Source organism: Neoarius graeffei, chromosome 6 (assembly GCF_027579695.1).
Source record: "Neoarius graeffei isolate fNeoGra1 chromosome 6, fNeoGra1.pri, whole genome shotgun sequence".
Lineage (NCBI taxonomy): Eukaryota > Metazoa > Chordata > Actinopteri > Siluriformes > Ariidae > Neoarius > Neoarius graeffei.
In genome coordinates, this window is record NC_083574.1 from 106,838,421 (window position 1) to 106,855,716 (window position 17,296).

The following is a 17,296-nucleotide window of genomic DNA, read 5'->3' on the forward strand; positions in this document are numbered from 1 at the left end:
CAGTATTTGTCACTTTTTCTAAGTTCTAATGAATAACTGATTGAAATTGTATTCTTGTGTCAGTCTTTTTTATTTTTAAAATTTATATTTGTACATATTAACACACTAAATGATCTTCAGGTCATGAATATAATTTTTGTATCCAAATTTTGCATTCAGGATCATTCAGAATTCACCATTTAACATCTACATATTCAAAACTTTCTGGGGGAGGACCCCCGACCCCCCTCTTTTTTATACATCGCGGTGGCTAACGCAGCCTCCGCTCAGCTCACGCTTAACCTCTGCCTCCTACTCTTTCTTACTCGCCCCTTTCTCAGAAATATATTGAGAGGGGTGTGTGTGTGTGTGCATAGACGCACAGAGTCCACTTCAGCTTGTGTTTGACCTCTGACCCTTTTCATCCTGGACTCATCTTTTTGCTCCAGTTGAAATGTAGACCATGATCTGATTCCATATTGCACGCACACACACGGGTGGTGTGTGGGATGTCTGGTGGATGTTGTGATGCTGAAACTCTGAGGCTCCGCCCACTATACCCTGTTCACCCTCAGTCTGTGTGTATTATACACACATTAACTAGTTGTAGTTAATCATCATGCTTTAGTTAAAGAGTCTGGAAGTGTGTTTTGTGTGCGGGTGTGTGTGTGTGTGATTAAACAGCGGAGGATTCGTCTCGTCCTGTGCTGTAGGATGTGAAGTTGTCGGCTGAAGTCGAGCCATTTATTCCACAGAAGAAAGGTGTTGACTCTGCCCTTTTGAGCATGAACCTATCAGGAGACAGCGTGGGAGCCATGGGGGCAGAGCCAACCCCAATCCCCTCCTACCTCATCACCTGCTATCCATTCGTACAGGAGAACCAGCCCAACAGGTGTGTACACACACACACACACACACACACACACAGGTCTCGTGTTGTGATTAGAGAGCGAGGTTCATTACAGCTCTGGTGTGTGTGTGTGTGTGTGTGAGAGACTGCATTGTGTTCAGCGTCACACACATCGTTTCCTACACACCACACTGATATTCCAATAATAACACAGTGTGTGTGACACATTAGTTCTGTCCTCACCACTTCCTGTCTCTTTCCTTCCTGTTCCTATTGTGAATAACAGGAAGTGTTCCACAGTGGAGGTGTGTGTGTGTGTGTGTGTGTGTGTGTGTTCATTTTTTTTTCATACACACTGTACTTTATTGGTAATTTATTTTCTCCTTTGGTTTTTGCATTTGTTATTCAGGCGTTGAGGTGTGTTGTGTTGTGCCATTGAGGTGTGTTGTGCCATTGAGGTGTGTTGTGCCATTGAGGTGTGTTGTGCCATTGAGGTGTGTTGTGTTGTGCCGTGCCGTGCCGTTGAGGTGTGTTGTGCCGTGCCGTTGAGGTGTGTTGTGTTGTTGTGCCATTGAGGTGTGTTGTGCCATGCCGTTGAGGTGTGTTGTGTTGTGCCGTGCCGTTGAGGCGTGCCGTGCCGTGCCGTTGAGGCGTGCCGTGCCGTGCCGTTGAGCCGTGCCGTGCCGTGCCGTTGAGGCGTGCCGTGCCGTTGAATTGAGGTGTGCCGTGCCGTTGAGGTGTGTTGTGCCGTTCCGTTGAATTGTGCTGTGCCGTGCTGTTGAGGCGTGTTGTGCCGTGCCGTTGAATTGTGCCGTGCCGTTGAATTGTGCCGTGCCGTTGAGGCGTGTTGTGCCGTTCCGTTGAATTGTGCCGTGCCGTTCCGTTGAGGCGTGCCGTGCCGTGCCGTTGAGGCGTGCCGTGCCGTGCCGTTGAGGCGTGCCATGCCGTGCCGTTGAGGCGTGCCGTGCCGTGCCGTTGAGGCGTGCCGTGCCGTGCCGTTGAGGCGTGCCGTGCCGTTGAGGCGTGCCGTGCCGTTGAGGCGTGCCGTGCCGTGCCGTTGAGGCGTGCCGTGCCGTGCCGTTGAGGCGTGCCGTGCCGTGCCGTTGAGGCGTGCTGTGCCGTGCCGTTCCGTTGAATTGTGCTGTGCCGTGCCGTTCCGTTGAATTGTGCTGTGCCGTGCCGTTGAGGCGTGCTGTGTTGTGCCGTGCCGTTGAGGCGTGCTGTGTTGTGCCGTGCCGTTGAGGCGTGCTGTGTTGTGCCGTTCCGTTGAATTGTGCTGTGCCGTGCCGTTGAGGCGTGCTGTGTTGTGCCGTTCCGTTGAATTGTGCTGTGCCGTGCCGTTGAGGCGTGCTGTGCCGTGCCGTTGAGGCGTGCTGTGCCGTGCCGTTGAGGCGTGCTGTGTTGTGCCGTGCCGTTGAGGCGTGCTGTGTTGTGCCGTGCCGTTGAGGCGTGTTGTGTTGTGCCGTGCCGTTGAGGCGTGTTGTGTTGTGCCGTGCCGTTGAGGCGTGTTGTGTTGTGCCGTTCCGTTGAGGCGTGTTGTGTTGTGCCGTTCCGTTGAGGCGTGTTGTGTTGTGCCGTTCCGTTGAGGCGTGTTGTGTTGTGCCGTTCCGTTGAATTGTGCTGTGCCGTGCCGTTCCGTTGAATTGTGCTGTGCCGTGCCGTTGAGGCGTGCTGTGTTGTGCCGTGCCGTTGAGGCGTGCTGTGTTGTGCCGTGCCGTTGAGGCGTGTTGTGCCGTGCCGTTGAGGCGTGTTGTGCCGTGCCGTTGAGGCGTGCTGTGTTGTGCCGTGCCGTTGAGGCGTGCTGTGTTGTGCCGTGCCGTTGAGGCGTGCTGTGTTGTGCCGTGCCGTTGAGGCGTGTTGTGTTGTGCCGTGCCGTTGAGGCGTGTTGTGTTGTGCCGTTCCGTTGAGGCGTGTTGTGTTGTGCCGTTCCGTTGAATTGTGCTGTGCCGTGCCGTTCCGTTGAATTGTGCTGTGCCGTGCCGTTCCGTTGAATTGTGCTGTGCCGTGCCGTTCCGTTGTGCTGTGTTGTGCCGTGCCGTTCCGTTGTGCTGTGTTGTGCCGTGCCGTTGAGGCGTGCCGTGCAGTCGTGCCGTGCCGCTGAGGCGTGCCGTGCCGTGCAGTCGTGGCGTGCCGTTGAGGCGTGCCGTTCCGTTGAATTGTGCCGTGCCGTGCCGTTGAGGCGTGCCGTTGAGGCGTGCCGTGCCGTGCCGTTGAGGCGTGCCGTGCCGTGCCGTTGAGGCGTGCCGTGCCGTTGAGGCGTGCCGTGCCGTGCCGTTGAGGCGTGTTGTGCCGTTCCGTTGAGGCGTGCCGTGCCGTGCCGTTGAGGCGTTTTGATGGCCGTCTGATTTCCAGTGTTTAGACTTTCAGGACTTTTTCAGTGTTGTGGTTTTTTTTTCTATTTTCCCCCCTTTCAGGCCGTTTCTCATTTGGGTCTTTTTCCTTTTTTTGGGGGAAAAAAGGTTTTTGTCTTTTTATTCTTACTCGTTTTGTGTTTCACCTTTCTGTGACAGGCTTTCTCATTTTTCTTTCTTTTCATTGTTGTCAGACTTTCATTCTTTATATTTTATTTCCTCTGTCTGTGAGGTTTTCTGATTTGTTTTTTTTTTTTTTTTCATTCAGTGTTTCTATCAATTTTTTTCTTTCTGATTTTGATGTCTTTAAGGCTTGAGGGCGTCTGTCCTTAGGGCTTTCTTTCTGACTTGTGTGTCAGTAGGAGTGTAGTATTAATGACCGTATTTTTTATTATTTTTTTGTGTGTGTGTGTGTGTGTGAGAGTAGGCAGTTGCCGATGTATAATGGAGAGGTGCGCTGGCAGCAGCAGTGTAGTTCTGCTCCGTATGTGGCGTACTCCTTCGTCTCCTCGCCCCCTCAGCCTGCCGCAGTGTGTAATGATTACTCTTACTGCCCCCTGCTGCCGCCCCCCTGCCCTACACTCATGGGCTTCTACCAGCCCCTCACTGCCCCCTACGCCCCGCCCCTGCCCTCCGGCCTGGGAAACTCCGTATCGGAGACCTGTCTCAGACCCCCACAGCCACAGGGCCAGCCGGTCAGCATGGGTGCACAGAGAGGGAGAGGCGGGGCCAGAGCACCTGTCCTGCCCAAGGTAACTAACACACACACTCTCACTCACTCTCTCTCTCTCACACACACACACACACACACACACACACACTGTAACCTCCACCTGTGTGATCAGCAGATGGCCCAGCCGGTGAGAGTGAAGCGGCCAGTGATGCGCAGCGTGGCGGTGCAGAAGGAGGTGGCAGCTGCAGGGCCTGATGGGAAATCGCGTACTGTACTGCTGGTGGACGCTGCTCAGCAAACAGGTAACCTCACCTTCCATCCCTCACACTGGTTTAGTGGTGTGTGTGTGTGAGATGTTGCGTTGTGTGTCCCTGTAGTTACTTGTTATTCGGGAATGTCGAGCAGCAGGCTTGCATGTTAAAGCCACACCCTCCGTCCTGGAGTAGTACGGTATTTTGGGAATGTGTGATTCGGTGATGTCTTTGGACACACCCACACCCTTTGGACTACATCCGTTACTGAGCGTTTCTAATTCTGTTCACTGTGTGTGTGTGTGTGTGTGTGTGTGTGTGTGTGTGTGTGTGTCAGACTTCCCTGGAGAGGCATGCAGCAGCAGGTGTGTGTCAGACAGAGTGAGTCCTCTGCAATTCAGAGGGAAGGTGAGACGCAGACGCTTGTCTCAGACGGCCGAGTCGTCCAGTGAGCAGGGAACAAGCGAGGCCGACATCGACAGTGACAGCGGCTACTGCAGCCCCAAACACACACTGGTACGCACGCGCACACACACACACACACACACACCTCTCTTCTGAAACACCTGTGACATTCTCAGATTATCCAATCAAGACATATGTAGAGAATAAACACACCCTCGTCCAGGCTGAGTGATACACTCACACATCACACCACCATACTGAAACTTAATAAAACACAGTACTGAGATTTTACTCAACGACTGGTACACAAAGAGTTCTTAATGTTACACCGAGTAATCAAGCAGTTAGACCAGCACTGTGAGGTATATTATGTGTGTATTTTTGGAAAAAAGAATCGTGTGTATTTTTGTGGTTCCTAATGATCGCCTGGGTTTGACATGACAAATGATTTCATACAGAAGGGATGTTATCCTGCTGGATTATGCTGAGAGGTGTGTGTGTGTGTGTGTTACAGGGTGTTGAAGCTGGAGTCATGACTGGTGAGTATTGTGTTTATTTTCAGCCACTATTGAGGGTAGAGGGGTTCCTATACTTTGTGCAGCATACAGTGGTGCTTGAAAGTTTGTGAACCCTTTAGAATTTTCTATATTTCTGCATAAATATGACCTAAAACATCAGATTTTCACACAAGTCCTAAAAGTAGATAAAGAGAACCCAGTTAAACAAATGAGAGAAAAATATTATACTTGGTCATTTATTCATTGAGGAAAATGATCCAATATTACATATCTGTGAGTGGCAAAAGTATGTGACCCTTTGCTTTCAGTATCTGGTGTGACCCCCTTGTGCAGCAATAACTGCAACTAAACGTTTGCGGTAACTGTTGATCAGTCCTGCACACCGGCTTGGAGGAATTTTAGCCCGTTCCTCCGTACAGAACAGCTTCAACTCTGGGATGTTGGTGGGTTTCCTCACATGAACTGCTCACTTCAGGTCCTTCCACAACATTTCCATTGGATTAAGGTCAGGACTTTGACTTGGCCATTCCAAAACATTCACTTTATTCTTCTTTAACCATTCTTTGGTAGAACGACTTGTGTGCTTAGGGTCGTTGTCTTGCTGCATGACCCACCTTCTCTTGAGATTCAGTTCATGGACAGATGTCCTGACATTTTCCTTTAGAATTCGCCGGTATAATTCAGAATTCATTGTTCCATCAATGATGGCAAGCCGTCCTGGCCCAGATGCAGCAAAACAGGCCCAAATCATGATACTACCACCACCATGTTTCACAGATGGGATAAGGTTCTTATGCTGGAATGCAGTGTTTTCCTTTCTCCAAACATAACGCTTCTCATTTAAACCAAAATGTTCTATTTTGGTCTCATCCGTCCACAAAACATTTTTCCAATAGCCTTCTGGCTTGTCCACGTGATCTTTAGCAAACTGCAGATGAGCAGCAATGTTCTTTTTGGAGAGCAGTGGCTTTCTCCTTGCAACCCTGTCATGCACACCATTGTTGTTCAGTGTTCTCCTGATGGTGGACTCATGAACATTAACATTAGTCAATGTGAGAGAGGCCTTCAGTTGCTTAGAAGTTACCTTGGGGTCCTTTGTGACCTCGCCGACTATTACACGCCTTGCTGTTGGAGTGATCTTTGTTGGTCGGCCACTCCTGGGGAGGGTAACAATGGTCTTGAATTTCCTCCATTTGTACACAATCTGTCTGACTGTGGATTGGTGGAGTCCAAACTCTTTAGAGATGGTTTTGTAACCTTTTCCAGCCTGATGAGCATCAACAACGCTTTTTCTGAGGTCCTCAGAAATCTCCTTTGTTCGTGCCATGATACACTTCCACAAACATGTGTTGTGAAGATCAGACTTTGATAGATCCCTGTTCTTTAAATAAAACAGGGTGCCCACTCACACCTGATTGTCATCCCATTGATTGAAAACACCTGACTCTAATTTCACCTTCAAATTAACTGCTAATCCTAGAGGTTCACATACTTTTGCCACTCACAGATATGTAATATTGGATCATTTTCCTCAATGAATAAATGACCAAGTATAATATTTTTGTCTCATTTGTTTAACTGGGTTCTCTTTATCTACTTTTAGGACTTGTGTGAAAATCTGATGATGTTTTAGGTCATATTTATGCAGAAATATAGAAAATTCTAAAGGGTTCACAAACTTTCAAGCACCACTGTGTATCTCTCTCTCTCTCTCTCTCTCTCTCTCTCTCTAATAGCCGTTAGTTGGGTGAGCCCTTCCTCTGTGGCTCCTCAGAAGCCCTGGAGCGACCGCAGCTCGTCCTTCCACAGGAACAAAATTGCGGAGCAGAGGAGTTACTCTCAGGTAACCGGAGTGTCCTCGTTAAACTTTAACCAGGTGCTGGTGATAAAGCAGGAGATGAGGACAGGGTCGTTCATTATTAATGAGACACTGTGTGAGACGAAGCACGCACTGTTTTATTCTGAGTTTATTAATCACAGAGCCACTGAGGTTCTGAACGTCCTGATAATATGACAGGAGCGTTAACGTTTAACCAAGCTGACGTCCTGATGCTGTCTTCATCAGTGTCCCAAATCTTATTGTAGTTCAGACACACAGTAGTGGACTCCATATTAACTTTTCTAACGAGTTTGCTTAAATTATTCTCCCCACATTCATTGGATCTCAGGAACTGCGTGCTCTGATTGGCTACTCTACTACTAGGATATCAGCTAATATACCCTGAGTAAAGAAAAACAAACAAAATGGCTTACTGTGTTACTGAACCAACCGAGAATGAAATAAAAATTCTACTCAAAAACAACCACAAAGTATTTGATGGTAAGAACGTATTTTTTTTTTTTTCCCAAGAATTATTACTGCATTTTTCACAAATTGCTCCTGTCATTTCGCCGGGTTGTTTTCTGCTTAGAATGTAATGATTTTGTCGAACGTTTTGTATAAAGTTTTAATTTATTGAATTTGCAAAAAATAAAACTAAAAATGCTATGTTGCTAGGTGGTGGTGTAGTGGTTAGCGCTGTCGCCTCACAGCAAGAAGGTCCGGGTTCAAGCCCTGTGGCCGGCGAGGGCCTTTCTGTGTGGAGTTTGCATGTTCTCCCCGTGTCCGCGTGGGTTTCCTCCGGGTGCTCCGGTTTCCCCCACAGTCCAAAGACATGCAGGTTAGGTTAGCTGGTGACTCTAAATTGAGCGTAGGTGTGAATGTGAGTGTGAATGGTTGTCTGTGTCTATGTGTCAGCCCTGTGATGACCTGGCGACTTGTCCAGGGTGAACCCTGCCTTTCGCCCGTAGTCAGCTGGGATAGGCTCCAGCTCGCCTGCGACCCTGTAGAAGGATAAAGCGGCTACAGATAATGAGATGAGATGCTCTGTTTCTCAAAATCCAGTGAATGTGGAGAGAATAAAACAGTTATTCCACTCAATCTCGGTGCTACGCACCTCATCAGCTATTAGCTCATGTACGACTCAATTTCATGGAATAACTGTTAAATATCTTGTATTTATCAGACATGCGTCAGTCACTTCAGCACCAAAGTAACTTAAAAGTGCTTACTTTAACTACATTACCCAGTTTTCTTCTTTTTTACAGTAATCATTTGGTATTATAATTAAGTATAATAGTGTACTAAATAATAGCAATAATAATCCTGCACGGCCATTTTCTCTCGATTCCATAAAGACAGTTTTTCACGTTTTTGTTTAACTGCTTTTGTATGTATTCATTCATTCAGGAGCTCCAGGTGGGCTTTAACGGCCGTGTTGGAGGTGTCGGTGCTCAGAGGAGACTGCAACAGGGTGGAGTTCAGCCTGAACCTGAACCCCTGTACTTCCAGGTACACACACACACACACACACACACACACGCGCGCTCTCTCTCTCTGTCGGGTACACGCCGGTGTGGTTTGCAGTCTGATACAGTGAAGATTGTTTAACAGCACACTGTGGTGTTGATTTTGTGTTCCATGCAGGATGAGGATGAGTTTCCTGACCTGGCCACAGGGGGCGCTGTGCAGCGCAACAAACCTGAACAAGTCCAGCTCAAACTGCCCAAACCACTGGTGAGTGTTCACAGGTTTACATCTCGAACATGGCCGAGGTCTGTGTGTCGATGCTCACTGTGTTCCAGTCTGGGGTTACGCTCACGGCTTAGTTAGTGACTCTCTCAGGGTGAAGCTTCAAAGTCTCGAAGGGCTTTAAATTAGTGTTTCGGGTTTGCCAGGGATTAGTCTAACAGTGAGCGTGTTCTTTATGGCTTTAGCAATGGGGCACACTGGGGTGGGGGGATTCGGGGGTTTCAGGGGCTTCAGGCTCCATCTGATCTGTGTATGTGTGTGTGTGTAGCTGGATAATCTTCCAGAGAATTCCCCCATCCACATTGTTCAGACTCCCATTCCCATCACCACCTCAGTGCCCAAACGAGCCAAGAGTCAGAGGAAGAAAGCTCTGGCAGCGGCTCTGGCTACAGCGCAGGAGTACTGCGAGATCAGCATGGAGCAGAGGAAGCTGCAGGTACACACTGTCTATAGTGTCGGTGTATATATTACTGTATTTAAGAAAAACTTGAGTTTCTGGAAAAAGTGTGTGTGTGTGTAGGAGGCTCTCACTAAAGCAGCAGGGAAGAAAAGCCGAACTCCAGTCCAGCTGGATCTGGGGGACATGCTCGCTGCCCTGGAGAAACAACAACAGGCCATGAAGGCACGGCAGCTCAATAACACCAAACCCCTTTCATACACAGGTACACACACACACACTGTATGTATACACACAGTGCTGAGTGTAAATAAGTACACCCCCTTTGAAAAGTAACGTTTTAAACAATATCTCAATGAACACAACAATTTCCAAAATGTCGACAAGACAAAGTTTAATATAACATCTGTTTAACTTATAAGGCCATCCTTAAAAAAATCCGTTTCCTGTCCACCGGGTGAGCAAAAAAATTTTCAGTCGGGAGGGAGGGATTTTTATTTTTTTTTATTATATATATGGATGGATAAGAAATCGCAATGCTGTGTTTTGCTTTTTCTTTCAGTACTTTTTTATTACAAAAGCAGACACATTTAATAATATGACGGTTTAATCAACTGAAACTTGTACAAAAACTTTAAGTTAGCATTTTAAATGCTGACTGCAACATTTGCAAAACTTTTACAAAGGTACTTAAAATGTCCGACACACGGACTTTTTGTAGTTCTAAATCGAGCGTTAGGCCGAGTTCGGATGAAATTACACTATTAAAATGATCACTGAATGATTTGTTTTTCTGAATCTTTACTATTTTGTTGTTCGCTAGAATACCATTTTGCGATTTCACACTTAAGCAAATGTTTGAAAACTCCGGATCTCCTTCCTTCATGGTGGCTGCCATTTTTTTTTTTGTGCCGCACGGCGCATGCGCAGAGCTGATTCGACAGGGCTTTCCACAAGCGCCGGCTGCCGCCATACAGCCGACTACACAATTAAGTCCAGCTGGCTACTTTAATGGCTATTATTTTTGTAGCCCACAGGCTGTAAATATTAATTTTCGATTTTAATAAAATTAAATGTTTATCTAACGGACTGACAATAATGTCAAACTGAACCGCACTCGTTTAAGTTGCGATTCGCGCTGTTTGTTCCGATAATAACCACAAATTCCCCGCAGACTTCGTTGATCGGGGAGAGTAACTCATCCGCGGCCCCGACATGCGGTGTGTGTGCACGCACTCGGCGGAGGCAGTAGTGTGTCGGGGCCGTCGGAGGGGACAGAAGCAGAGATGACGCTTATTTTGTCTCCGGTAAACCAGTCTTCTCTCGTTCAATTACGTGCTGGCATCAAAAGAGACCGTTGGTTGTAAATGAACCCAAACTGAGTCGTTGGAGTGTATTTTCATACACAAATGGAGAAATGTTCGCTGAGTGTGTAATTGTGTCGCCCCACTGCAGACCGTTGTCGTTGTTAATTCATAGCATGCTCAGCTGCGTGAATGTGTCATGCACCGAAAATAAGAGATTTACAAGCCAGGAACGCCTCATGATGCAATACGCAAGAAAAGAAAAGATTTACTGCCATTTTACTTTGTATTTGAGTAAAGTGAATAAATAAATGGTCTGTGGAAAATACATTTAATCCTGGGAACTGCGTGCACAGGAGTTTGAGTTTACACCCCCCCCCCCCCCCCCCCCCCCCGGCTGGCTACTTATTTGTCATGGCTGGCTAGTATGCGCCTTAGTGGAAAGCCCTGGGAATGCGGAAATGTCAAGTTTGAGTTTAGATTTACAAACCCGAAAAAAATGTTGAAAAACCGGCGTTTAAAAAAAAAAAAAAATTCAACCGCACAAACGGCACTCACCCGGCCGGTGGACCGGAAACAGAACATTTTTTAATAATGGCCTAACATGAAAGTAAGGTTAATAATATAAACTTAGATTCCACATTTTTCAGTTTTACTCAAATTAGGGTGGTGCAAAAATGAGCGCACCCCACAACAAAAACTACTACATCTAGCACTTTGTCTGGCCTCCATGATTTTTAATGACAGCACCAAGTCTTCTAGGCATGGAATGAACAAGTTGGCGACATTTTGCAACATCAATCTTTTTCCATTCTTCAACAACGACCTCTTTTAGTGACTGGATGCTGGATGGAGAGTGATGCTCAACTTGTCTCTTCAGAATTCCCCAAAGAAAATAATTTCTTTACACCACAAATGTGAAGGCTACAAGAAGATCAGCAAAGCTTTACTTATCAGTCAGAATACTGTAGCAAAAGTGGTACAAAAATTTAAGAAAGATGGAACTGCAACCATCTCACAGAGACGTCCAGGTCGTCCACGGAAGTTAACACCTCGACAGGAGCGTCTTCTGATGAGAAGGGTTGAAAAAAAAATCGGCGTGCAAGTTCACTGCAGTTATCTAAAGAAGTAGAAAGCCAAACTGGGGTGACTATTTCCCGTGACACAATACGGCGTACGCTGCAGAGGAATGGCATGCATGGATGCCGTCCACGAAAGAAGCCTCTCCTAAAGCCCAGGCACAAAAAAGGCCGCCTAGAGTTTGCCAGGGCCCATGCTGACAAAGATGAAGACTACTGGGACTCTATACTCTGGAGTGATGAGACCAAGATAAATGTTTTTGGAACTGATGGCTTCAAAACTGCGTGGTGTCGCAAAGGTGAGGAATACAAAGAAAAATGCCTGGTGCCTACAGTGAAACATGGTGGTGGCAGTGTCCTTATGTGGCGCTGCATGAGTGCTGCTGGTGTCGGGGAGCTGCATTTCATTGATGGCATCATGAATTCACAGATGTATTGCTCTATACTGAAAGAGAAGATGCTACCATCACTCCGTGCCCTTGGTCGTCGTGCACTTTTCCAACATGACTAAACACACATCTAAGGCCACTGTTGGATTTCTGAAGAAGAACAGGGTGAAAGTGATTCAGTGGCCAAGTACGTCTCCTGATCTGAACCCAATCGAACACCTATGGGGAATTCTGAAGAGACAAGTTGAGCATCACTCTCCATCCAGCATCCAGTCACTAAAAGAGGTCGTTGTTGAAGAATGGAAAAAGATTGATGTTGCAAAATGTCGCCAACTTGTTCATTCCATGCCTAGAAGACTTGGTGCTGTCATTAAAAATCATGGAGGCCATACAAAGTACTAGATGTAGTAGTTTTTGTTGTGGGGTGTACTCATTTTCGCACCACCCTAATCTGAGTAAAACTGAAAAACGTGTAATCTAAGTTTATATTATTAACCTTACTTTCCCGTTATAAGTTAAACAGATGTTATATTAAACTTTGTCTTGTCGACATTTTGGAGATTGTTTAAAATGTTACTTTTCAAAGGGGGTGCACTCATTTACGCTCAGCACTACAAAGAGAGACACACAGGGCTGTCATTCACTGCAGTTTATATACAAGAGTCCAATTGTGTGTGTTTGTTTTTTTTCCTCAGTGGGTACAACCTCAGTGTTCCACAGTAAGGATGGAGTGAGTAAGGGTGTGATGAAATCGTACACTCCCCCCCACAATATGCTCGACTCCACAGCACCCAGAATCAAGAGGGGTAAAGAGAGAGAAGTGCCTAAAGTGAAGAGACCTACTGCACTCAAGAAGGTACAGGACCGTGGGGTACACCGCACCACAGATACCCCTTTTCCACCAAAGCAGTTCCAGGGCTGGTTCGGGGCCGGAGCTTAGTTTGGAACCGGGTTTTCTGTTTCCACTGACAAAGAACTGGCTCTGGGCCAGAAAAACCGGTTCCAGGCTAGCACCAACTCTCTGCTGGGCCAGAGGAAAGAACCGCTTACGTCAGCGGGGGGGCGGAGTTGTTAAGACCAATAGCAAGACCGTGAGAGGGCGCCATTTTTAAATAAGTGATGAGATGTCATGGATGCAGTAAAGCAGCAGTCATCCATTATTGTTGCTGCTGCTTCTTCTCCGTGTTGTTGTTGCTTCGACGTTTGCGCCAAGGTTTATGCAAATGCAGCGACGTAACTGACGTATACAGTGACGTAATGACGTGGCTCCCCTTAGCACCGCGAGCTATGGAAAAGCAAACTGGTTCTCAGCTGGTTTGCAAGTTGAACGAGTTGTGAACCAGCACCGGCCCCGAACCAGCCCTGGCACTGATTTGGTGGAAAAGGGGTAAGAATAGTGTTGGACACTACACACCTCTACAGTGCGTGAATAGTACACTAGAGTACAGCACACTACAGTGCAGGGTGGGTTCAGTACCAGAACTTTGGGTTTGGTACAGTACTTGACCTCATCGAATGGTAACTTGTGTAAAAACGAGGCTCTGTGAGTGAGATATGGCCAGTGATAGTGGAGAGGCGGAGTCTCCTTCTACACCTGTGTGGAGACGGTGCCTCAGGTCATGTGGTGGGCAGAGGCAACACATCTAACCTGATGAAACATTAGATATATGTACTGTACATCCCAATGTGTACAGAGTTCCAGGAATGGAAGGTGCGCCTAGTGATCACATAAACAAATTAAAAATAAGCTCGTCTCAGTGAGAGGGACAGAACTTTGTCCACAGTTCACTTATTCACAGTATTCCCCGTCCTGAATCTAGCTAACAGATCCGCCCACTGGTAAAGGCTCTCCTCCCTGATGTTAACGAGGCGAGCTGCAGCCAGATGCTGTCTTTTTAGGCCACGCCCACATTAATACATTCAAGCTTTAAAACATATCACTTTTACTACGTTTACGCTTGGCGTCCACGTGACTCCGGAGTTTTCCCTAAAACTGAGTCTCTCGGAGACACTCCTGTCCTCGTTTTAGTGTGAAACTCACTCCGGGGTGGTGTTTTAGTGTAGACGGGTGAAAATGGAGACACCCACATCACTTCCCAATTGGGTCTCATCAGTCACGATGCATCCTTCCCTGATTTATCACGTGACTCTTTCCCAGAAGAAAGCGAAGAGCTGTTTATCCCAGCATGCACATGCCCAGTGTACGTGAATGGTCATGAGATCTGTGTTTTCAGGTGTGTTAGTGTGGACGGAGATTGTTTTCATTTTAAAACTAAATCGTATTAGTGTGGACGGAGCCTTAGCTGCTTTAGCCGCCTTAGCGGTCACCTCCTCAATTAATTCATGAATGAAAAAATAACGAGGTGATAGAAATAAATAAACTTAGTCAGATGTTTGTCCAATCAGTTATGAATAAATCCACCTTTCTGCACCAGTCACCGACAGACAGAAGCAGGAAGTCTGTAATTCACTCCTTTAATACAGTGTTTAAACAATACAACTTTTGATGTTCATTAACGTCATCAGTTTGTACAAATTTTATTTATTTATTGCATTGGCACTAAACTAGTACTGGTACCGTTCTACTGTACCAAGCCAGCCCTACAGTGCAGTACGGTACCATACACTGTTACACTGCAGACTGAAGGGCCAGTACTAATTTTACTGCACCCTTGGATGTCTCTGTAGTGCAGTATAGTGGGGTTCAGTACGGTACTCTGGGGTTCAGTACACTAGGTGACAGTGTGGTTCTGTACTGCTTTCACTTCCCTTTCATCAGCAGGAGTAAAGCTCCTTACAGAGTTCATGAGTGTTCGATAATACAGGCGCAGAGCCTAATCTAGGGCGCGTAATACGCGATAATGCGCGTTTTTTATCTGTCTGTCGCACATCCACTTTTTGGGTGCGAGAGTGATATCTCGTATCTATTCATTTTGTCGCGCATTTATAAGTAGAGCGTGTAGTCGCGTTTTATTGAATCTTGTGCGTATCAACTTGTCAGCACCCGCTAGCAAGCACTGCGGTAAATATAGCGTTGTTTACACACCAATCGGAAAGGACTGAAGTATTCCGAATGGTTTATTTAGCGGGTAAAACAGTTTTGTGAACTATTATATCATTGGTCACTGAACTGGAAGACAGTGTATCTCAACCAATCGTGTGAAGTGTTTTAAAAATACCCAGAAGCACATGGCATATCGTTCTGCTCATCCAAACATAACATTCAGAGCCTCCAGGATTTCGCGATTTGCAACATCAACGCAAATTCAACCAATCCCCGCGAATTCAGGGCGGTGCTGCAATTATATCCAATCACCGTAACTTTCCCGCAAATCTGACCAATCGTTGGCGTTGTCTTGCGGTGACGTCGACAAACTACCTTCCGCCTTACTTCCGTATATACGTTCAAGAGAAGCAGCATGTGCGCAGTGTTGCCAGATTGGGCGGTTTTAAGTGCATTTTGGCGGGTTTTGAACATATTTAGGCTGGAAAACGTCAGCAGTATCTGGCAACACTGCATGAATAGGCTTAAATTCTGTTACTGAAAGTGTGTTATGTTTACAGTGAAGGACTGTGCGCACTTTGTTTTTTTTTTTTTTAAACTTAATACAAGAAATTAATGGATGCCAACATTTTTGCCAAAATGGTATTTTATTTTCCATTGTTTCGGCAGCTTCAGCATCATACTGTGAGATTCTGTTCAAATTGTTGTTTTTTCTTCTATGAAGCCTGAGCCATTTATTTTATTAGTTTATAATTATTGTTTAATTTAGTCTTCAGGAGAGACTGCCTGCACACAGTACTAGTATTAAGTTTGTTTGTTTTTTTTCTTCCATGAAAGCTGAGGCATTTATATTATATTTGAAGGGAACTTCATGTTGTGCTGTGAGGTTCTCTGCACTTGAACTTTTGAACCAACAGGTGCATTTGGATAAGTAAAGCCTATTTTTCTGCATTTTTGTAGTCCTGGTAATCTTGCACATTCTACATGATTGCTAGTTTTTTTTTAGTAGTTTGTTTAATTTTTCTTGTTAAGTTCAATTTAGTATTATGTTAATGATATTCTAAAAGTAAAGATTAATAAAACTGTTCTGTTTATAGATGTACTCCTGAAAACATCTACCAATGTATTACTTATTTTTCTGTCCCCACTAACTGGAACAAATGAGGGATGTTTTTACCCATGTTAATATTTTCTGTCCCCTGTTTCTACAACTAGTGAGGGATCTGTCCCCTATTTTCAAATTCCTAGATTAGGCTCTGAGGCGTAACTCTGGATTTCAGGTCATGACTTACCCAGTGTGTGTGTGTGTGTGTGTGTAGGTGATCCTGAAGGAGCGTGAGGTGAAGGCGAAGCTGTGTGTGAAGGAGCAGCCAGATGATGAGCTTCACTTCACTGACACACACACGCAGGAGACGGTCTCCCAAGAGGGTGTGTACACACAGTATTACATCGTGTTTTAGATTAAAGTATGACATGAAAGGATTTCTCATTCCTCCTGACAGCGCGTCACAGCAGCCGACTAATCAGCAGCTTCTCTTTTTAAACACACACACACACTTCATCTATTTACTTTTCTTTTGTTCATGCATAGAAACTTGAGGTTCATGTATTTTACCGTGTGTGTGTAGAGAATGCTCTGAGCATGCCCAGTGACACCTCCCTGTCTCCAGCGAGTCAGAATTCTCCATACAGCATCACTCCGGTGTCACAGGGTTCTCCAGCCAGCTCAGGCATCGGCAGTCCCATGGCCTCGTCCACCATCACCAAGATTCACAGCAGGAGGTTCAGAGAGTGAGTGTATATACACACACGCGCGCGCACACACACAATTCAATAATCAATACAATGAAATAAAAGGCAATTATTCAAAAGACCCCATGATCAACAGAACGTGTGTGTGTGTAGGTACTGTAACCAGGTGCTGAATAAGGAGATTGATGAGAGCGTCACCCTGCTGCTGCAGGAGCTCGTGCGTTTTCAGGAGCGAGTGTATCAGAAGGAGCCCGCAAAAGCTAAAGCTAAGCGCCGCCTGGTCATGGGATTGCGTGAGGTCACCAAGCACATGAAACTCAACAAGATACGATGTGTGATCATCTCGCCAAACTGCGAGAAGATCCAGGCCAAAGGTGAGGGGTGCCTATACTTTCAGTACTCAGCTGGTCAGGTTTAAAGCTCTGCAATGTTCTGTACACGCTGTGAGACACTAGGGGGCAGCAGACTGCCGGTGTCCTTTCACAACATTCTGTACAACTGACTTCACTGCTGTGTGTGTGTGTGTGTGTGTGTGTGTGTGTGTGTGTGTGTGTGTGTGTGTAGGTGGTCTGGATGAGGCTCTGTATAACGTGATCGCGATGGCCCGTGAGCAGGAGATCCCGTTCGTTTTTGCTCTGGGGCGGAAAGCTCTCGGCCGCTGCGTTAACAAACTCGTCCCAGTCAGCGTGGTTGGAATCTTTAACTACTCTGGAGCTGAGGTGTGTGTGTGTGCGTGCACACCTTCCACATTAGTCAAGAGAGAACACACTTTC

At 46.3% G+C, this 17,296-nt stretch overlaps 1 protein-coding gene across 4 annotated transcripts in view; it reads left to right on the plus strand.

The window, feature by feature from the left end:
• Positions 1 to 17,296, plus strand: part of secisbp2l (SECIS binding protein 2-like) — a 33,114-nt gene that overhangs the window by 12,273 nt on the left and 3,545 nt on the right. For 2 of the 4 annotated variants that reach the window (XM_060924304.1, XM_060924306.1), the window contains exons 2-16: positions 693 to 871; positions 3,608 to 3,932; positions 4,026 to 4,155; positions 4,442 to 4,620; positions 5,024 to 5,048; positions 6,764 to 6,870; positions 8,257 to 8,358; positions 8,494 to 8,583; positions 8,867 to 9,034; positions 9,119 to 9,260; positions 12,463 to 12,623; positions 16,091 to 16,199; positions 16,400 to 16,562; positions 16,677 to 16,897; positions 17,088 to 17,242. In XM_060924304.1, the coding sequence (XP_060780287.1) occupies positions 693 to 871; positions 3,608 to 3,932; positions 4,026 to 4,155; positions 4,442 to 4,620; positions 5,024 to 5,048; positions 6,764 to 6,870; positions 8,257 to 8,358; positions 8,494 to 8,583; positions 8,867 to 9,034; positions 9,119 to 9,260; positions 12,463 to 12,623; positions 16,091 to 16,199; positions 16,400 to 16,562; positions 16,677 to 16,897; positions 17,088 to 17,242 (2,256 nt within the window). Of the gene's footprint in view, positions 1 to 663; positions 872 to 3,607; positions 3,933 to 4,025; positions 4,156 to 4,441; positions 4,621 to 5,023; positions 5,049 to 6,763; positions 6,871 to 8,256; positions 8,359 to 8,493; positions 8,584 to 8,866; positions 9,035 to 9,118; positions 9,261 to 12,462; positions 12,624 to 16,090; positions 16,200 to 16,399; positions 16,563 to 16,676; positions 16,898 to 17,087; positions 17,243 to 17,296 lie in introns of all 4 variants that reach the window. The other 2 variants (XM_060924307.1, XM_060924305.1) reach the window with 2 other exon arrangements.